Source organism: Anabrus simplex, chromosome X (assembly GCF_040414725.1).
Source record: "Anabrus simplex isolate iqAnaSimp1 chromosome X, ASM4041472v1, whole genome shotgun sequence".
NCBI lineage: Eukaryota > Metazoa > Arthropoda > Insecta > Orthoptera > Tettigoniidae > Anabrus > Anabrus simplex.
The window spans coordinates 181,884,802-181,904,089 of NC_090279.1; the positions used below are offsets into that span (position 1 = coordinate 181,884,802).

General features: G+C 40.1%; 1 protein-coding gene across 4 annotated transcripts in view; it reads right to left on the reverse strand.

Annotated features, from left to right (window-relative positions):
• The window catches only part of LOC136886245 (alpha-tocopherol transfer protein-like), a 58,316-nt gene that overhangs the window by 13,992 nt on the left and 25,036 nt on the right, over positions 1 to 19,288 (reverse strand). For 3 of the 4 annotated variants that reach the window (XM_067158978.2, XM_067158977.2, XM_068230606.1), the window contains exons 2-3: positions 5,520 to 5,688; positions 3,475 to 3,631 (exon numbers count right to left, since the gene is read on the reverse strand). In XM_067158978.2, coding sequence (XP_067015079.2) covers positions 3,475 to 3,631; positions 5,520 to 5,643 — 281 coding nt within the window. In that variant the 5' untranslated portion in view covers positions 5,644 to 5,688. Of the gene's footprint in view, positions 1 to 3,474; positions 3,632 to 5,519; positions 5,689 to 9,033; positions 9,137 to 19,288 lie in introns of those variants that run through there. The other variant, XM_068230605.1, reaches the window with a different exon arrangement.

Sequence of the window (19,288 nt, forward strand, 5' to 3'; positions counted from 1 at the left end):
ATATTGTTGTGCCGTCAAAGTCTGCCAAAGCACTATTAGAGGTGACCTGAATGCATATCCTACGCCCTGTGTGTCTTTCCACAATATGGGCAGGATCTGCCCTCTGCCCTCAACGCCGCCAAAACCGCACTTGATGGTCATCGGAGGTTATGGAGAAGAGGGACTCATCACTGAACTTGATGCGACACCACTCATCCTCTGTCCATACCTCCTGGGCAAGGCACCACTCCAAACGCAGGCATTGGTGTTCTGGTGTCAATGGCAACCGACACCTGGGGCGGTAGGACCCCAATCCAGTGAATGCGAGTCATCGAGACACTGTGCGGGAACTGACAGGATGTTGTAGAGTCTCCAGTACATGTTTGTGAATGGCGGGTGCCGAAGTTATGGGATCCCGCAATGCTTGGTGCACCATACGATGGTCCTCCCTCTGGGTGGTGTTTCTTGGTCGAACCGAACCTGCTGGACGTGACTGGGTGCTCTCATGTACCCACTGAGTCCAACATCGGGCCACTGTGACATCTGAATGGCCCCCATACCTGGCAATTGAACGATACGACCAACCAGCCTCATGCAGTCCCACAATGCGGCCTCTGTCAAATGCTGTCAGTTGGTGGATAGGCTGTGTAGTGCATCTGCGAGGCATCACGGGTGCTCTGTACTGTACACAGTACTCTCTGCACGTCTTGCTTAACTGTCTGACTCACAGCAGTTGACTGGTAACAACAGGACAGTGCCATCACAAATGCACTCTGGTGGGCGTTTTACACATTACAGATCCTTGTAAATCTAAACGTTTACTCACACATCAATGGTATGCATGTATACCGAAATGGGATAATATTGGACCACTTCTGGGTGCTTAACTTTTTTGTCAGGCAGTGTACATTTCAGAAACTCAATTTTTCCAAAGTGTTATGCTTATTTTGGCCGGCAGTGTAGATCAATGATTTTTTTTTTTAATTAGGAGAGGATTTTCACTCACTATAGCCTTGGATATTATAAATAATGAGAGCAATGGTGATTTATATTTGTTAGGTTCTTTTATTTATTTATTTTTTTTGCTAGGGGCTTTACGTCGCACCGACACAGATAGGTCTTATGGCGACGACGGGATAGGAAAGGCCTAGGAGTTGGAAGGAAGCGGCCATGGCCTTAATTAAGGTACAGCCCCAACATTTGCCTGGTGTTAAAATGGGAAACCACAGAAAACCATCTTCAGGGCTGCCGATAGTGGGATTCGAACCTACTATCTCCCGGATGCAAGCTCACAGCCACGCGCCTCTACGCGCACGGCCAACTCGCCCGGTGTTAGGTTCTTGAACCTGCCAAAACTAATTTTGAGTAATAGATTTATAAACTACCTAAAAAAGAAAACATAACAAGAAATAATTTTCATATTTAAGCCTGTATTGTTACCTTAACAGCGTTATGGTATTTTCAGGTAAAAATTCCATATTTACAATACACTTGCTTTTTATTCTTTCCAAAATAACATTATGTTAGCAAAATGGATCATGTTTCATCCCATTGGAACATCTTCAAACATCTACATCTTCTTCAAATGTTGAAGCTTGCCAGGCTATCAGATGATATCAGTCTTTTGTAAGTGTAATGGCACTACCGGGTAGCATCAAATAGCCTACGCAGTGGCCTCCACTGTATGCACTAGCCATGTATCTTGGTAGGTGTGTTATTTACGAATTGATGAGCCCAAATTAGCACGCTGGCGTGAAATGCTGTCAACAGGAATGAGTTATTACAAGTACAGTAATGAACTTCATTCCGGTTCTGTATTGACTTTAAATATCTAAGATGAAATTCCAAAAGAATTTATTTGTGTAAAGTCCACCTGTTCAATACACGTTTGACATTTAATAAAGGGTCTGTTTAAAAAGCTACATTATGTTTCGACCTTGCCTAGAGATCATCGTCAGCTAAAATAACATAAAGAAGAAAAACATATAACAGAAACAGTGATACATAAAAAAATTCAAGATAAAATACAATCAACAAATGCAATGGAAGTCTATGTTTAAACTGTACATAGCTTCAATATTAAAATACACTCAACAAATACAAGGAAATCTGTGCTAAAAATGCACATAGATTCAAACTTGAACAAATTTAGTTGTAAGTGTGGGTCCAATCGTATTTAACACAATATTGGTTGGCTGGAGGAAATACTTAAAAAATTGTGTAGAAAGTTAGATGTTGTTCTTTTTGTCATGCTTCTAGAAATGGAAGCATTACATTTCTTCATGGAGAATAGAAGTAGAGCCAGGATCTAAAAGTGGAAACAAAAAGCCGAGTATGAGAACGAAAAATGAAGTAGAAGCAATTCTTCACAATTTAAGTATTTCCTCCAGCCAACCAATATTGTATTAAATACAGTTGGACCCGCACTTACAACTCAATCAACAAATGCAAGGGAAGTCTATGTTTAAAATGTACATAGCTTCAATATTAAAATAAACTCAACAAATACAATGGAAATCTGTATTAAAATGTACATAGATTTTTTTTATGTATCACTGTTTCTGTTATGTATTTTTCTTCTTTATGTTATTTTAGCTGAATATGACTACTAGGCTAGGCTGAAACATAATTTAGCTTTCTAAACAGACCATTTATTAAATGGCAAACCTGTATTGAACAGCTGGACTTTATACAATTAATTTTTTTTAGAATTTCATCTTAGGAATGAGTTAGCCTGAAAATTTATAATGTTCAATAACAGACCCTATATATTGGTATTATGGGTTCACTTGTTGAGGGATCGTGCCACTGATCTTTTCTATTCCGTTAGTAATTGCATAATACTTTGCGACAATGATGTAGTAGTATTAAGAGAAATAACTTAATTCCTGCATTGATTGTGGGTCAATAAAGGTAATAGAAAAAGATTGTTATAGTGAAAACGAAAGCAAGTTACTCCTTACAGTTTCTGCAACAATGATGTTCGCGCTAGAAATGTTGAAAACATAAAGTATTCCTACACCAATGACACTTAACGAAGTGATGATAAGGGCTTAATACCACATGTTCCAAATTTTCCTTCCAACACAACAATAACTTTGCCTATGTTTATTACCACTATACAAACAATTACTTGTCCCATACAAGGACTATAAGCGTATGTCAGTGTGTCCTCAAATAGGCTGTTGGACAGTGCAAGTTGCAGACAGGGTACGGAGTAGCGGCCTGCGTAGCCAAGCGTGCAAATACAAACATACGAACTTCAACGCTTTCTGTAGGTCGCACGAGTTAATTTCCGAAAGAAGTATTTTGGCCATTGTTTTATTCTTGGCTCGTTTAATGTGTGTGCATAGATCAGCAATTACCTGGTACACACCCTACCTTTGTAAGATAGAAGAAGGGAGAGGAAAAGACAATTACATTGGTAGCATTGGTTCCCTATCACAAAAAGACTTACAGAAAGTAAGAGTACAATATTCACTACAGCCTACTCACAGAGTTTTGAGGGCAGTCTGCAGCTCAGGTCTGGACACATCACGATCCTTAAAGAAGTACGGCGTGTTTGACCGCACTGTGTAGTAGTTCTCAATGCAGGATTTGGTGTTCTCGATGTTGTAATAGCAGCTGTGGAGGAACAGGATCAGTTGACGCTCTGGAGGAGAGAGGGAAAAGAACAGATTTACAGTAGAGTTACTGCCAACTTAAGCAACTGATTCCTGAAGATGTTTTAGCAAAAACAATATCATTATAAAACAAGTGTTTATGTGCAGTTTTTATGAAAGAGATGCAGAAAAGTAAAAGGAAAGAACAGAAAAATGCATTTTACCAGACTGTGAAGAATTTAATCCGGAAATAATAATAATAATAATAATAATAATAATAATAATAATAATAATAATAATAATAATAATAATAATAATAATAAACATTTTAAAAGAAGAAAGAAGAATCCTGAGGAAAATTCTTGGCCCCCGAAAAACAGAAGGTGGCTATAGACTGAGGTCACGCAAAGTGACAGAAGAGCTTTCCAACATTGCAGCAGACATCCGCAAAAGACGTCTGAAATTTTACGGGCACGTCCGCAGACTGCCGGCAAGTAGACTGACACACAAGATTCTCACCTATATAGAACATCTAAAAAATATTCCATGGGTACTGGAAGTGAAGAAAGATCTGGAAAAAGCGCAGATGAACTCAACTGACACCATGGCGAGAAACCTCTGTCGGAAAAAAATTAATGAACGGAAAGTGCAACCAGAGAATGAAGTGAAAAAGAAGACTGGAGCAAAGTGGACAGAAGAACGAAAAAGGATCCACAGAGAAAGCTGTTTGGCAACTCAGAAAACAGAATTGTTAGAGCTTTGCATGATCCATTGGGTCAATAATAATAATAATAATAATAATAATAATAATAATAATAATAATAATAATAATAATAATAATAATAATTACAGTATTCGTCTTGCACTATGAGCACATCAAACACCAATCTTCCTATTATAATGAGGGACTTCATACACACCATTAGGAATTTTTTCATACCAATAGCGAGAGTTATGACTGTTAATACGACCATTAAGATGAAAGCAGAACTTTTGTGTATGAAAATACCGTGTCTCACCATGTTAACAGCTGAGATTCAGACTGGCGACTGATGCTTGCCAGGTCAAACACATGCAGGCTGCTTGCGAGTTCAAGGCCTATGCGCGCACCTCCCATACTGCAGCTGCCCTAGCCCAGCCTGGGTTTATCTGAGAAACCCTGTACTTTTTACAGGTAAATACACTGGCTGGTATTGAAAAGGTGGGTTTGCCTGGAATTTTTAGTTACCTGATGATGATGTTTGTTGTTTAAATAGGGCCTAAGATCTAAGGTCATCGACCCCCCATTTTAGTTACCTCAAGAATTGTTTGTCAATACTGAATTTAAATGTGACATTTATTTTATGCAATAGTGGAAAATCTTTACAACAGAATGGAGCGGGATAAACTTAGATGGTTATCTGTACATGTTAACAGGATGAAATGATGCTAAAGCAGATGATGGAGGGAGGGCAAGAGGAAGACCCAGACTAAGGTGGTTGAAAACGATCAACCTGGATTGGAACACAGTTAAGGAGGAATAATTGCGGTCAGATAGAGGAAGATGGAAAGGTGTCATGAACCATGAACATCCAAACTCAGTGGGAAGAAGAAGAAGAAGTCGAGGCCGTTTGTGGTTCTTTCACGAAGAAAGTTTACCTGCAGTTTCACGTGGCATAAAATCAAAAGAATATTTCTTTGTTTGTAAAAGTGATATTATTATGATGACGTCCATAGGCAACCTGCGCATCGTGACGATGAGGACGAAATTATGATGAAGATGACACATAAACCCAGTCCCCATGCCAGGGGAATTAACCAATTATGGTTAAAATTCCTGACCCTGCCGGGAATCGAACCCGGGACCCCTGTGACCAAATGCCAGCACGCTAACCATTTAGCCATGGAGCCAGACATTATGATGAATTACTTCCTAGAATAGAGTTGTCATTGTTATACCTGGTATTGCTGGGAAGTGTGGATACTCGGCCAGCCACCGTCGAAGGCTAGCCAAGTCTTCCTTTTTGAGATCTGGATTCTTCTCGAACTCTTCCTCTACTGTTGTAGTTGGTATTGAAGCCATGACTGCAGGCTGCACTGCAGAATCCCTCGTTATGCTGGTATGTGGCTGTAAGTAAGGCATACATGTTACTGTCTTAATAATGTGAAAAGATGTAAACTTTGGGCTCACTGAAGCAAAAAAAAAAAAAACCCTGGTAAATTAAGCTTGTGAAATAATCTTGTATGTGAAGCTAGTATTCACTAAGTACGTAGGTAACAAAGATTTTCATTTTAAATTTGGACTTCATGGTCTGTTAATGTAATAGAAGTTGTCATTCACATTACCTTCCAAGTTAACACTTGGTAAATTGAGATCACATGCTACAGTAACATTATTTTCTGTGTCCTTCAGCTTAGCTGGCCATCTTACCAAATAATTCTGCATCAGCATCAAGCTTTACGGATCTGTGCACCCCAGAAACATAAAGTTGCCTTGCACATAGAACTTCATGTTTCTCATCCTTAACTTTTTCAGAGCTTACAAATTCTTCTTTCACCAGTATGACTACTCCCCTTCCAGTTGAACTTATTCCGTCTCTATGATAAACACTCTGACTCCAGTTCTTGGAAAAAGAATTTGCGTCCATAATATCACATGTTGGCCATAATTCCAATCCTGTTACAATATCTGACACAATGTGAACCTGGTATTTGAGTGTTAGAGGTTTGGTCATACTGATAAATAATTCAATATCTTGCGCCGTTGTGATTTTATCAGCTACTGAAATCAGCCAATCAGATTGCTTCATAGGCGAATTTAGTTGGGGTTTGAGATGCGGTGCTGCTAAATCTGATTTGGCTTATGATCGGTTTTTAATATTCATATTTGTGTTTATGGTTTGGCAAATTCTTTTCTTAAGAGAAGACTTCCTCGCTTGGGCTAATCAACGTTCTATACAGTCCTTGCCTCTACTATCGCTGGTTATTCTACTACTTTCCTGCATCACGTAACTTTATTTGCTTACATTGCATTACTTTTGATAATGGTGGGAGTGTGGCAGTGACGTATCATGAGAGCTACCAAGGCTATCGGTGAAGTCCAGACCTCAACTGTGAATGATGGAAAGGTAAAACACATTATAATGCAAGCATCCGACACATTGTTCCATTTACAAAACTTGAAAGCAACGAGATAAAACATCGCTCTTATTTCTTAGTGCAAGGCATCAGAGACTGACATTGCATCCCTCTCCCCTCGACCCACCAAGCACAACATGCTGCTGAATGTCCCATTGCTGCGGTGACCGGTGGAATAGGTGTGCTAGGCTTCGCTCCGTCAGATCGCCACTGCTAACCACGGAGAGAGAACAATGACAAATATAATTAGGTATAAAATATTTTATTCCACCTATTCAATACTATACATTGTTTGCAAGGCTCAACTTTGGTTTTAAGAGATGATATCCACCTTCCAATACCTTTTCATGGCTAATTTATGATTACATAAACTTTGCTTATCATCTATTTTGGACTTAGCTTAACGTCTAATCAGTACATGTTTCGTCCCAATTTGTGAGACATCCTAAGCTAAAAAGTGTGCAATACAAAAACTGATACAGAGAGTAAAACATTAGGCGATTTAAAATTGTTTAAAATATGTTCAACACTGGTAAAATGTTTGGTGACACTTAAGAGAGCATAGTAACATTCCAATCTATGAAGAAAAATGTGCATTAATGAAAAGTTTTGCCGAGTGTTGTCTTCTTTTCTTCCTCTTCTAGGGTCAAGTTATTGTCATTAACACTGCTTTGTAACTTCATGAATATTTATGGCTGGTTGAAAGTATATATGTGAAGTTAGTGCTGTTTACTTAACTCTGTGTGGACTATTTGGACAGGGGAAAACTCCTTTAAACTGTAGTTGACGTTTGATAGGAACATAGTGTTATTTTTCGATATAATGTGTAGTTACAAGTCTCCCAGTCTCCCCTGCCCCTCGATTGCCGAAATCACTTGCTGAATACTTCTAGCTGACTTTTCAATGTGTGTAGTTTGAATGAGCTTATTTTCATAAAAATTAGAAATATATTTGCTAGTTAAAGGTTTTTACTGTGTTTCCATCTTTTATTATCTCTAGTGTTAGTTTTATAATTATTATCATGTTCATTTAGATTGTCATGTTGTACATTCTATAATTGTTTCTTTTATTACTATCTCCATATTTTCTATTAGTACTATATTATTTTAAAAAGATTTGTTGTATTTAAATATTATATGTATGTTAATTGAGCCTCCGTGGCTCAGACGGCAGCGCGTCGGCCTCTCACCGCTGGGTTCCGTGGTTCAAATCCCGGTCACTCCATGTGAGATTTGTGCTGGACAAAGCGGAGGCAGGACAGGTTTTTGTCCGGGTACTCCGGTTTTCCCTGTCATCTTTCATTCCAGCAACACTCACCATTCTCATTTCATAGCATCTATCACTCATTAATATAAATCACTTTGGGAGTGGCGACCCCATCGTAATAACAGCCTATATCTGATTCATTCATTACATCCCTGACCCGGTCAAAGACTGGAAAACAGGTTGTAGGTTTTCATTTTCATGTATGTTAATTATTTTAAATATTGTGGTTAAGTGTAAGAGAGGGCCTTCGTCATGAATAAAGATGAATTAGTTACTTACTTACTTACTTACTCAGCTAATGGTCTATAATGATGTACGTCTATATGTATATTCAAGATAATCACGTTATTTTACCGAGCTCGATAGCTGCAGTCGCTCAAGTGCGGCCAGTATCCAGTATTCGGGAGATAGTAGGTTCGAACCACACTGTCGGCAGCCCTGAAGATGGTTTTCCGTGGTTTTCCATCTTCACACCAGGCAAATGCTGGGGCTGTACCTCGGCCGCTTCCTTCCCAGTCCTAGCCCTTTCCTCTCCCATCGTCGCCAAAAGAATATCTGTGTCAGTGCGACGTTAAGCCAATAGAAAAAAAATCACGTTATTTTGACGAACACACACTGTTACAAATGAAGAGCAAAAAGTCATAACTGAATATAATTTTTACCACCCCTGAAACCCCTGTGACATGCAACCAGTATTACTGGCACAACTATGAGATATAACTTCATGAAGTGGACAGCAATTCAGAGACACCCTATATATGACTTCATTTACTATTTGTTACTTGCTGTCCTTTACTTAAGACTGCATATAGCAGTAAAGATCACAGGTTGTGATTGGGGGATAACTATATTCTATTCCTATACCAGGGGCTAGAGTACTAAGTACAATCAAAATTTTAACCCTCAATGACATCCTTTAAATATTAAAGAAATAGTTTAAATTTTTATAGGCTATTTACTACAAATTTTGAACACTAAATGTTAAAGTACACAACCCAAGATCTATGTTGGCATGTAATGGATAATTTTCATTTCAATCCAAAATGCTCCAATATTGGTAGAAACTTACCTAATATAATATTCACTCCTGTCTTTAAATGTTCTTTACATACCAATCACTACAGGCAGAATGCGATTTCTCACGAATAATAACCTCATTCATGAAGTGTAATTATCATTCAATAGTGGGAACTCTATAAACAGCAAACAATGCTGGGGAAGGAAATGAACTGTTACAGTTCTTGCTTTGGCAATAGCCTGAAAGATTTCATAACTTTCTCTAAGGCAGGCTTAGAGAGTAGAGATTATATACATATATCTGTATGCATTTCTTATAAAAATGAACTGTTGGTGTGACAATAGACAAAATGCTGTCACAGCTTTGTATAGATTAGTCTTAGAGAGTTAGATTCTGGTCTTATATGGTCACATATTCATTATTTTGTTCATAAGAAATAAACTCTAACAGTTCTTGATAAGACAACAGCTTTCTCTAAGTCAAGCCTAGAGAGTCAAGATTCTTGTCTTCTTCATATAACTCTCCGGTTCTTCAGTCTGTTGAAACTAATTTTGAAAAAAATACATAAGTACATAAATACATAAGTATGATAACAGAATTATATCTGAAACAGAAAAAACTTAATTCTGTTACCATATGTTTTCTTTTTCAGATACATACATTTATTTATTCAAAATTACTTTCAGCATACTGAAGAACCTAACAGTTATAAATGGAATAATTGGAAAATGACAAGAAATGGCTTCAGATATTGCAACTCACAAAAAAAAATTGTTGTCTTATGTACAAATATTCAGCAAATACTTTTTATTTATTTATTCAATCCGTTTACCAATTAGGGTTTTTTTTTTTTTCCTCCGACTCAGTGAGGGATCCCACCTCTAACGCCTCAAGGGCAGTATTCTGCAGCATGAGACTTTGGGTTGGGGGATACAACTGGGAAGGAGAACTAGTACCTGGCCCTGGCCCAGGCGGCCTCACCTGCTATGCTGAACAGGGGCCTTGTGGGGGATAGAAAGATTATAAGGAACAGACAAGGAAAATGAATGAAACTGCCACAGTTTTAAGTTAAGTACCATTGCGGCATTTTCCTGGAAAAGAAGTGGGAAAAGACTTTGAGGAAGTCTGAGGAGGGAATCGAACCCAGGCCTCCAGAGATGGCAGCTAATCACGCTAACCACTACACCACAGAGGCAAACATTTAGGGTATCTGTTAGGTCATCAGCCCAGAGGCTGGCTGGATCCTCAAATCGCACCACCAAAGTCTATGCAGTTATACGAAAACTGCAAAAACCAATGGCAGCACCAAAGGCATACTAGGCAAGATGAGGAGTGAGGTAGTTTGCCATTGCTTTTCCCACTGGGCCAAAATGTACTATTGGAGCAAGACTGACCCTATGAGCAACACCTTTCATAACACTCAGACACTAGCTGTGATCTGAATGTCAGTACTCAGCACTACCCATATCCCAGCAGCTTCCCTATTGTCACAGTAATGGATGTTGACTGGAACTTCGGTGGAAGCTAGACTTTACTCTGGCCTGTGCCAAGAGATGGATGCAAAAGTACTGTATCCATCAAGAAATGACAGCAGGCAGATTTAGGGTATATTTATCTTAGTTAAAAATTAATCAAAGTGGTAACAGAAAATTGCACGAATGGTCAGCAAGGTAACCTTTATGTTCAGAGGGCTCAGGTTTGATTCCTAGCTGGACTGGGAATTTTTAGCCACGTTTGGTTCATTCCTCTGGCTTAGCAACTGAGTGTTTTTCCATCATCTTAATACACATAATTTTGTCTCTTTCCTTTCCGTGTGTTTATCCAGCTTTCTCCTTATCCTACCGTACCCACCCCCTGAGTGAATGCCCTTCAGTGAGAGTTGAAGCTTACCCTCTTCATGAAGCAGAAATCAACTCGTCAACAGCTAAGATGAAATGGATGTAGAAGAACCACAACTGATTTGGAGAAAGACTACATCATTATCATCATCATCCATTTCTTTGTCCAGCTCCCACCAGGTTACGATTTTTTATGGCACCTTCCCATCTTCCTCTATCCAATCAACAATGCCGTCTTCAAATAGATGGGCCCTGTATGAAGAAGTGGAGACTGTCCTTGTCCCGTTTTTTTTCTATGTTTCTCCTTGTCTCTTCTTTCTGTTGCTTCCCCTCCCCATATTGACCTGCCCTTGAGTTCATCCTATTATATGTATTCCTTTCTTATTTCTCTCTCCCCCCCTCTCTCTCTCTCTCTTTCTCCTTTCTCTGACTTGACTGATTGATTGATTGATTGATTGATTGATTGATTGATTGATTGATTGATTGATTGATTGATTGATTGATTGATTGGTTGATTGATTGAGCACAGAAATACATCATAATAATTAAGATAAGTTGAAACATTTCATTTCTATACTTTTGGCTTCAGCTAGTGTTTATTTTATTCTTATGGTAAAGGAGGACATCAAATGCAGACTAGCACAAGCAAGGAAGGCCTTTCTTAAGGAAAGAAATTTGCTCACTTCGAACATTGATATAGGAATCAGGAAGACGTTTTTGAAGACTTTCATCTGGAGCGTGGCATTGTATGGAAGTTAAATATGGATGATAACTAGCTCAGAAAGAAAGAGAATAGAAGCTTTTGAAATGTGGTGTTACAGAAGAATGCTGAAGGTGAGATGGATAGATCGAATCACAAATGAAGAGATGCTGAATCGAATTGGTGAGACGAGAAAGATTTGATGAAATTTGACTAGAAGAAGAGATAGAATGATAGAGTACAACTTAAGACACCCAGGACTTGTTCAGTTGATTTTTGAGGGAAGTGTAGGAGGTAAAAATGGCAAGGGTAGACCACAGTATGAATATGACAAACAAATTAGAGCAGATGTAGGATGCAGGAGTTATGAAGAAATGAAAAGATTAGCACAGGATAAGGTGGCATGGAGATTTACATCAAACCAGTCTATGGACTAAAGACCCGAACATCAACGTGGTCCGATTTAATGTTTTATCTCGGAAATCATCATCATCATCATCATCATCATCATCAATTCTCCTCTCCAGGAAGCCGGGTGCGGGTATATACAAGCTTCCTGCAGTTCCACAGCTACTTTTTGTGGCCAATTTACACCACATTTGGCAAGGTCCTTGAAAATATGCTTTTCCCAACCATCACAAGACCTCCCTCTGGGGTTCTTACAAATAACATTCCTTGGGATCCTATTGGAGCCATCCTTCTCGTATGTCCATACCATCATAATCTGCTAATTCTAAGAGTTCCAATGATATAGATTTTGATTCCAACAGAAAACTTGAAATATTTGTCCTGGTTGCCAGAATTTTGCCCCAGTGTGCTAAGTTGGGCTCATCAGTTGGTAACTAACAGGATAAATATTTCAAGTTCCCTATGGGAATCAAAATGTATATCATGTGATGGCCTAGCAGGCACCAATTTTTGTAAAAGAGACCAAGTCTCTAATAGTGAATTGGCACTCTCTGTGGCTCCAAGTAGCCTACACAGTGGACACCAAAATATAGGCAAAATACTTTATTAACTGAAGAAATCCCAACAACCACAACAAAAATATAAACAAACCTAGTGTCTACTTGTAAATATGGAAATAATGTAAAAAATATTTTTACACAACAAACAGAGGGCTAGTGGCGTCTACTATGACAGGTTCGGTGCGGTTTTGCCCTCGGGGTACTCCTCTGTTTGTGGTGGCATTCTCTGCACCAGAAAATCAAAATTAAATAACATCTGCATATGTACACTGACTGACAGTGACAATGCAACACCAAGGAGGAGTGGTTCGAAAGGGATGAAAGTTGGGGGAAATACAGAGACGGCACGGATGAATAATTGATGTTTATTTCAAACCGATACGCAGGTTACACAATGCGCACGGCATTGACTCAGTAGGATGTAGGACCACCGCGAGCGGCGATGCATGCAGAAACACGTTGAGGTACAGAGTCAATAAGAGTGCGGATGGTGTCCTGAGGGATGGTTCTCCATTCTCTGTCAACCATTTGCCACAGTTGGTCGTCCGTACGAGGCTGGGGCAGAGTTTGCAAACGGCGTCCAATGACATCCCACACGTGTTCGATTGGTGAGAGATCCGGAGAGTACGCTGGCCACGGAAGCATCTGTACACCTCATAGAGCCTGTTGGGAGATGCGAGCAGTGTGTGGGTGGGCATTATCCTGCTGAAACAGAGCATTGGGCAGCCCCTGAAGGTACGGGAGTGCCACCGGCCGCAGCACATGCTGCACGTAGCGGTGGGCATTTAACGTGCCTTGAATACGCACTAGAGGTGACGTGGAATCATACGCAATAGCGCCCCAAACCATGATGCCGCGTTGTCTAGCGGTAGGGCGCTCCACAGTTACTGCCGGATTTGACCTTTCTCCACGCTGACGCCACACTCGTCTGCGGTGACTATCACTGACAGAACAGAAGCATGACTCATCGGAGAACACGACGTTCCGCCATTCCCTCATCCAAGTCGCTCTAGCCCGGCACCATGCCAGCCATGCCAGGCGTGCACGTCTATGCTGTGGAGTCAATGGTAGTCTTCTGAGCGGACGCCGGGAGTGCAGGCCTCCTTCAGCCAATCGACGGGAAATTGTTCTGGTCGATATTGGAACAGCCAGGGTGTCTTGCACATGCTGAAGAATGGCGGTTGATGTGGCGTGCGGGGCTGCCACCGCTTGGCGGCGGATGCGCCGATTCTCGCGTGCTGACGTCACTCGGGCTGCGCCTGGACCCCTCGCACGTGCCACATGTCCCTGCGCCAACCATCTTTGCCACAGGCACTGCACCGTGGACACATCCCTATGGGTATCGGCTGCGATTTGACGAAGCGACCAACCTGCCCTTCTCAGCCTGATCACCATACCCCTCGTAAAGTCGTCTGTCTGCTGGAAATGCCTCTGTTGACGGCGGCCTGGCATTCTTAGCTATACACGTGTCCTGTGGCACACAACAACACGTTCTACAATGACTGTCGGCTGAGAAATCACGGTACGAAGTGGGCCATTCGCCAACGCCGTGTCCCATTTATCGTTCGCTGCGTGCGCAGCACAGCGGCGCATTTCACATCATGAGCATACCTCAGTGACGTCAGTCTACCCTGCAATTGGCATAAAGTTCTGACCACTCCTTCTTGGTGTTGCATTTGCTCTGTCAGTCAGTGTATGTACAAACATACGGTGCACTTCAAAATTCAAATTATCCAATAACATTTCCCTTTCCATGGCCCAAGAGCCACTGGTTTGGCTGACGGCCCACCAGCCCTTTGGGGTAGGAATAGAAATAACACGGTTTGCTTCGCTTCCTCCACTATATGCACTAACCATGCATCTTGGTAGGTGTGCTAGTTAATAACTGATGAGTCCAAATTTGCACACTGGGGCAAAACGCTGCCAACCAGGAATGATTTAGTTGGAAAATTTGTAATTTCTAACAATGGACCAATTGTCTGTTAGGTCATCAGCCCAGAGGCTGGTTGGATCCTCATATAGCACCACCAAAGGTTATGCGGTTATAAGGAAACCGCAAAAACCAATGACAGCACCAAAATGAGCAATTATATTAGAATTAAGATTTTCAATCCAAGTAGTTGCTCAATAATCTCATCCTTTATTTTGTCTCCTCCTGTATTTTGGAGACAAGAATGGAGGAGGTTCATTTCAGTGGCCTGTAGGTGACTTTTGGCAGGTCCAGTCAAAGTCGCTGCTTCCATTCCATATGTTAGAATTGGTACAAGATATATATTTAATTCAGAAAACACAATCGTCAAAAATTATCAGTGTTTCATCCCAGTGTGGCATGGGCTTATCAATTGGATACATCTTCCCAAGACACTGGCCGGCTAGCACGCCCGTAACAACACCACGAATGAGTTTCCTGAATTTTATTTAGCTACCTCAATTGGAATCCATATTCTTTGGTCATGCTAGCCTGGGATGGCATATACAGGTATAGCAAGTAGAGATGTAAGTCTCTCCTAGTATGTCAGCACTGCATTTGTGATTATTGCATGAAAACCTGCAGTTGTGTCTGTCTCCCTTCTCTTCCAGAGATTCCTCAACAAGGCCCTAGATCCCAATAACCCTGTCACATCCCAGTTTCTATAATCTTCCCTATCCCCACTTCACTATCACCGCATCCTCACCGGACCCACAGACCAGCCACCTCCACAGGGACAGGCTGCACTGAGGTAAACCTTATCCCATATCCCCCCGTCAAGTACACCCTCCCTAGTAACAGTCATCAGTGGATAACAGTTATGTGCTCACATAACCTGTTGGCTTTCCTCACCTCTCAGTTGTTCCATTTGTTATTTCATATTCTCCATATTCAATGTACTTTATAATTCATAATCACTTCATCTATCATTGCATGTATATATATAATTAAGTCCTATTCAAAAGTAGTTAGTAAGCCAGTGTTCATGTAATTTCTGCCCATCTATTTATTTGTACCTATCAATGTTCCTATTCAGTCTATTTCTAGCATTGTAAAAATATTCTCAAAATTCAGATGCAATGCTTGTTCTACATTCTACTGGCATATATATCGTTTAAAAAAAAAAAAAAATCCTGTTCACAGCCATATTTTGAATAGCATAGGTACTCAAAATGCACATATAACTAGCAATATGTCCTACTGTATATATTTGAAGAAAACAAAACAAAACAGAAAAATGGAAAATAAATGATGACCCCCCTACCGCTAATTATCAGCAAACATTTAAATAAAATATATCCTCTTATCATTTCCCCCTTACCCACAAAACAGATTAAAACTACCATACCCCTCACCTCTCCTCCCTTAACATGCCCACTCCCCTGGCCAGAGAGAGAGAGAGAGAGAGAGAGAGAGAGAGAGAGAGAGTGTTTCCCTCTGGGTGACCCACCTCATCCCTTCAGGGCGAGGAATAAAAGCAATTTAAAAGAAATCATGTCACTACCAGCGTGCTACCCAGCCAGTGTCTTGAGAAGGTGCGGTATCCATCAGGTGAGCCCATGCTGCACTAGGGCGAAACACTGGTAATTTTTGACAACTGAGTTTCCTGTTATTTAGCTACCTCAATTGGAAGCCATATTTTTGGTACAAGATATGTTTTTGTATTGTGTGACCTTTGATGCTTAGGGAATGTGTCATCTCAAAGTAGTTGATGGACGAGTTGTAAAATTCTGATGCAGCTTGCATCCTAGAACCATGGGAAAAATTAATATTGTAAATTTTAAAAATGAAATATGTGAATACCCATCATCAAACTACACGATCCACTACCGTTTGCTGAGCAATTTATTTTTAATTAGGTGCAGATGTAATAAGGAAAATGAGAGCTTCAATTATTAACAAACTACCTTCCAGAGTTTACAAGTCATAAAGGAATTATATATTTACCCAAGATTTTGCCAGTGCCTTGCATTCCAGCTTCTGACTGACTGGAATAGTTTTTACTGGGCTTTATGTGTGATAATGAAGACCTTGTCTAATTGATCAACATTTGAATTCTTGTTTAAGTATTTACTCACACCTGGAATACATCTGGAATGGTAAGTAGGCAATTCCCTAGTGCAGAAGGTTGTCTTGCCCTTGTATAGGAGTCCAACATGCCAACAATGGAAGATGAAGTATAATGACTGTACCAAGTTCAGAATGTGTGATGCAACAGCATTCTTCTTATATTACTCTACTAGTTCCTTCCTTAATTCTTTATTCAGATGGTTATAAAATGTTACTACAATTTTTAAAACAGAAATATGGAAGGCGTAATTAAGAAAGGCCTCAAATTCTTCTGAAGTCAAGTTTACAACTAAATATTATTACTTTAAGGAAACAGGGGTCAGAAAGGGAGATAGACTCTCTCTCCTTATATTCAACTATGTTCTTGAGAAACTGATTACCAAGCTCAATAGCTGCAGTCGCTTAAGTGCGGCCAGTATTCAGGAGATAGTGTGTTTGAACCCCACTGCCGGCAGCCCTGAAGATGGTTTTCCATGTTTTCCCCATTTTCACACCAGGGATTGTACCTTAATTAAGGCCACGGCTACTTCCTTCGCTCTCCTAGCCCTTTCCTGTCCATTGTCGCCATGAGACCTATCTGTGTTGGTGTGACATACAGCAACTTGTAAAAAGACAAAGTAATTAGATAGTGGCACTGAAAAATGGAAGAAATAGGTGGTATACGAATGGGAAGCAAGAACATAGGAACTGGAGTAGACTGTTTAGCCTTTGCAGATGACATTGCGGTTCTGTCAGAGTCTATAGAGGAGGAATGGAATCAAACTGTCCAACTCCAGGAAGAAGCAGGTAAGGCAATGGGGAACTGCTCCACTGTTTTTTCTCTTGTAGGCCTCTTTAGTGCCACTAGGACAACTATAACAGCTGATGGCAGAGCTGTTGAGGATCAAATCAACCTTCGGGCTGAATACTCAATATTCATTAGTAAACAACTAGCAGTAAAGCATGGACTGTCTTTTAACCCTGATAAATTCTAAACAAACCTTATAGCCAATCCAAAGCAGATCGCACAGCTCTCCCAGTAATACTGATACAGAACAAAGTCATACCTTACAGCAAAACTGTAAAAAATCTTGGAATCACTCCAGATCACTCCTGGTCTGCACATACGGTATCAACTTTCAGGTGAGCATTTGCAGCACTGCATACCTTCAGCAGGTTCAAATTAATATTTTCCTTTAAACTTAAGAATATTTTAGCTGAAATGCTAGTTATACCAATTCTTGATTACTGTGATATACTTTACAAGGATTGCACTGATGAATCACTACAGAAGTTACAGCACTCACAAAATACATGTGTGGCGTTCATCTGACACAGACCAGGTCACATCATCCTACACCATACTTGGCTGGCTCTGTCTACAAGGCAGACGTGATCTTCACTGCCTAACCTTACTGCAACAAACTTTAAATCTCAATTCTCCTTCTTACTTTAAAGAACGTTTCTGTAACTTTTCTTTACACCACGAAAATAAAAAAACCCATAAGAGCACAGAACATGCATATTCTTACCATACCCAACTACTAGCCCTTAGTATAAGGCAAATCATTCACAGTTACTGCGATTTGTAACTGGAACAATCTGCCACATCAGTGTCCAAGACATTTTTAATGTGCATGCATAAAATATCTGATGGAAAGACACAAATAGCAAGGCAGCAAGACAAACACTTTTCTACTTCCTCATCCTCTTTCTTTTAAATCCTCTTGCCCCCCCCCCCCCCCCCACATCTACTTTATCTTTCCTCTTTACCTTTTCTCAACTTGGGTGGATACTCACAGTATAAGAGTAATTTTTATTTCACATTTAATTAGATTTGGTTTCATAAATCTCTCTTTAATTTTACAACTTTAGTGTTTATGTATATCCTCAAAACTGTACTCATTCTCTGCATTATTGTGCTCTTTCCCCTTGACGTTAATAACTCTGAATGTACAAGTAGTTACTATTAGCTATAAATCAGTAGTTTTATATAGTTTTTAAGTGTATGATAGATTACATTTTAATGACTTGTAGTTAGTTATTTATCATTCTGATTATGTTACTGATTAAGTGTTAGACAGGGAAAGCTGTCCCTAACTTTGCCAGGATAAATATCTGTCTGCGTACGGTTCTATGTGCTCACCACACAAATATTTGTGTCCTGAATTAATTTTCACAATGATGTAGTGAGTCTGCTCAACATTAAATCACAAATTTTGTCCGGTTTCACCTCTGTTAAAATGTCAGGCCTACTGTTTCTCGAAGCATCATGTACAGATCTGGTTTCACAAAATTTATTAATGAAATCTCTCACTGTATGAATGTTTTCTTTTACAATCTGCTCCATGTCGCACCGACACAGATAGGTCTTATCGCAACGTTGGGATAGGAAAGGACTAGGAATGGGAAGGATGTGGCCATGGCTTTAATTAGTGCAGCACCACCAGTATTTGCCTGGTGTGAAAAAGGTGAAACCATGGAAAACCATCCTTCGGACTGCCAAAAGTGGGGTTTGAACCCACTATCTCCCAAATTCAAGCTCACGGCTAACCACATGGCCAACCGCTTGGTCTCACTGTATCAAAATTAGAACGTACTGAATTAGGAAAATGTTCACAAAATGGAAGACGTACCCCACTTAAAAAACACTCATTTCAATTGTTAACATACTGAATTCAAAAGCACAACCATTTGTTACACATACAGCTTTCACTCTAAGCTGCCTGAGGTACAAGGTCAATGTTCCAGTGCCTGCCATGCCTCTGAGTTTACTGCGGAG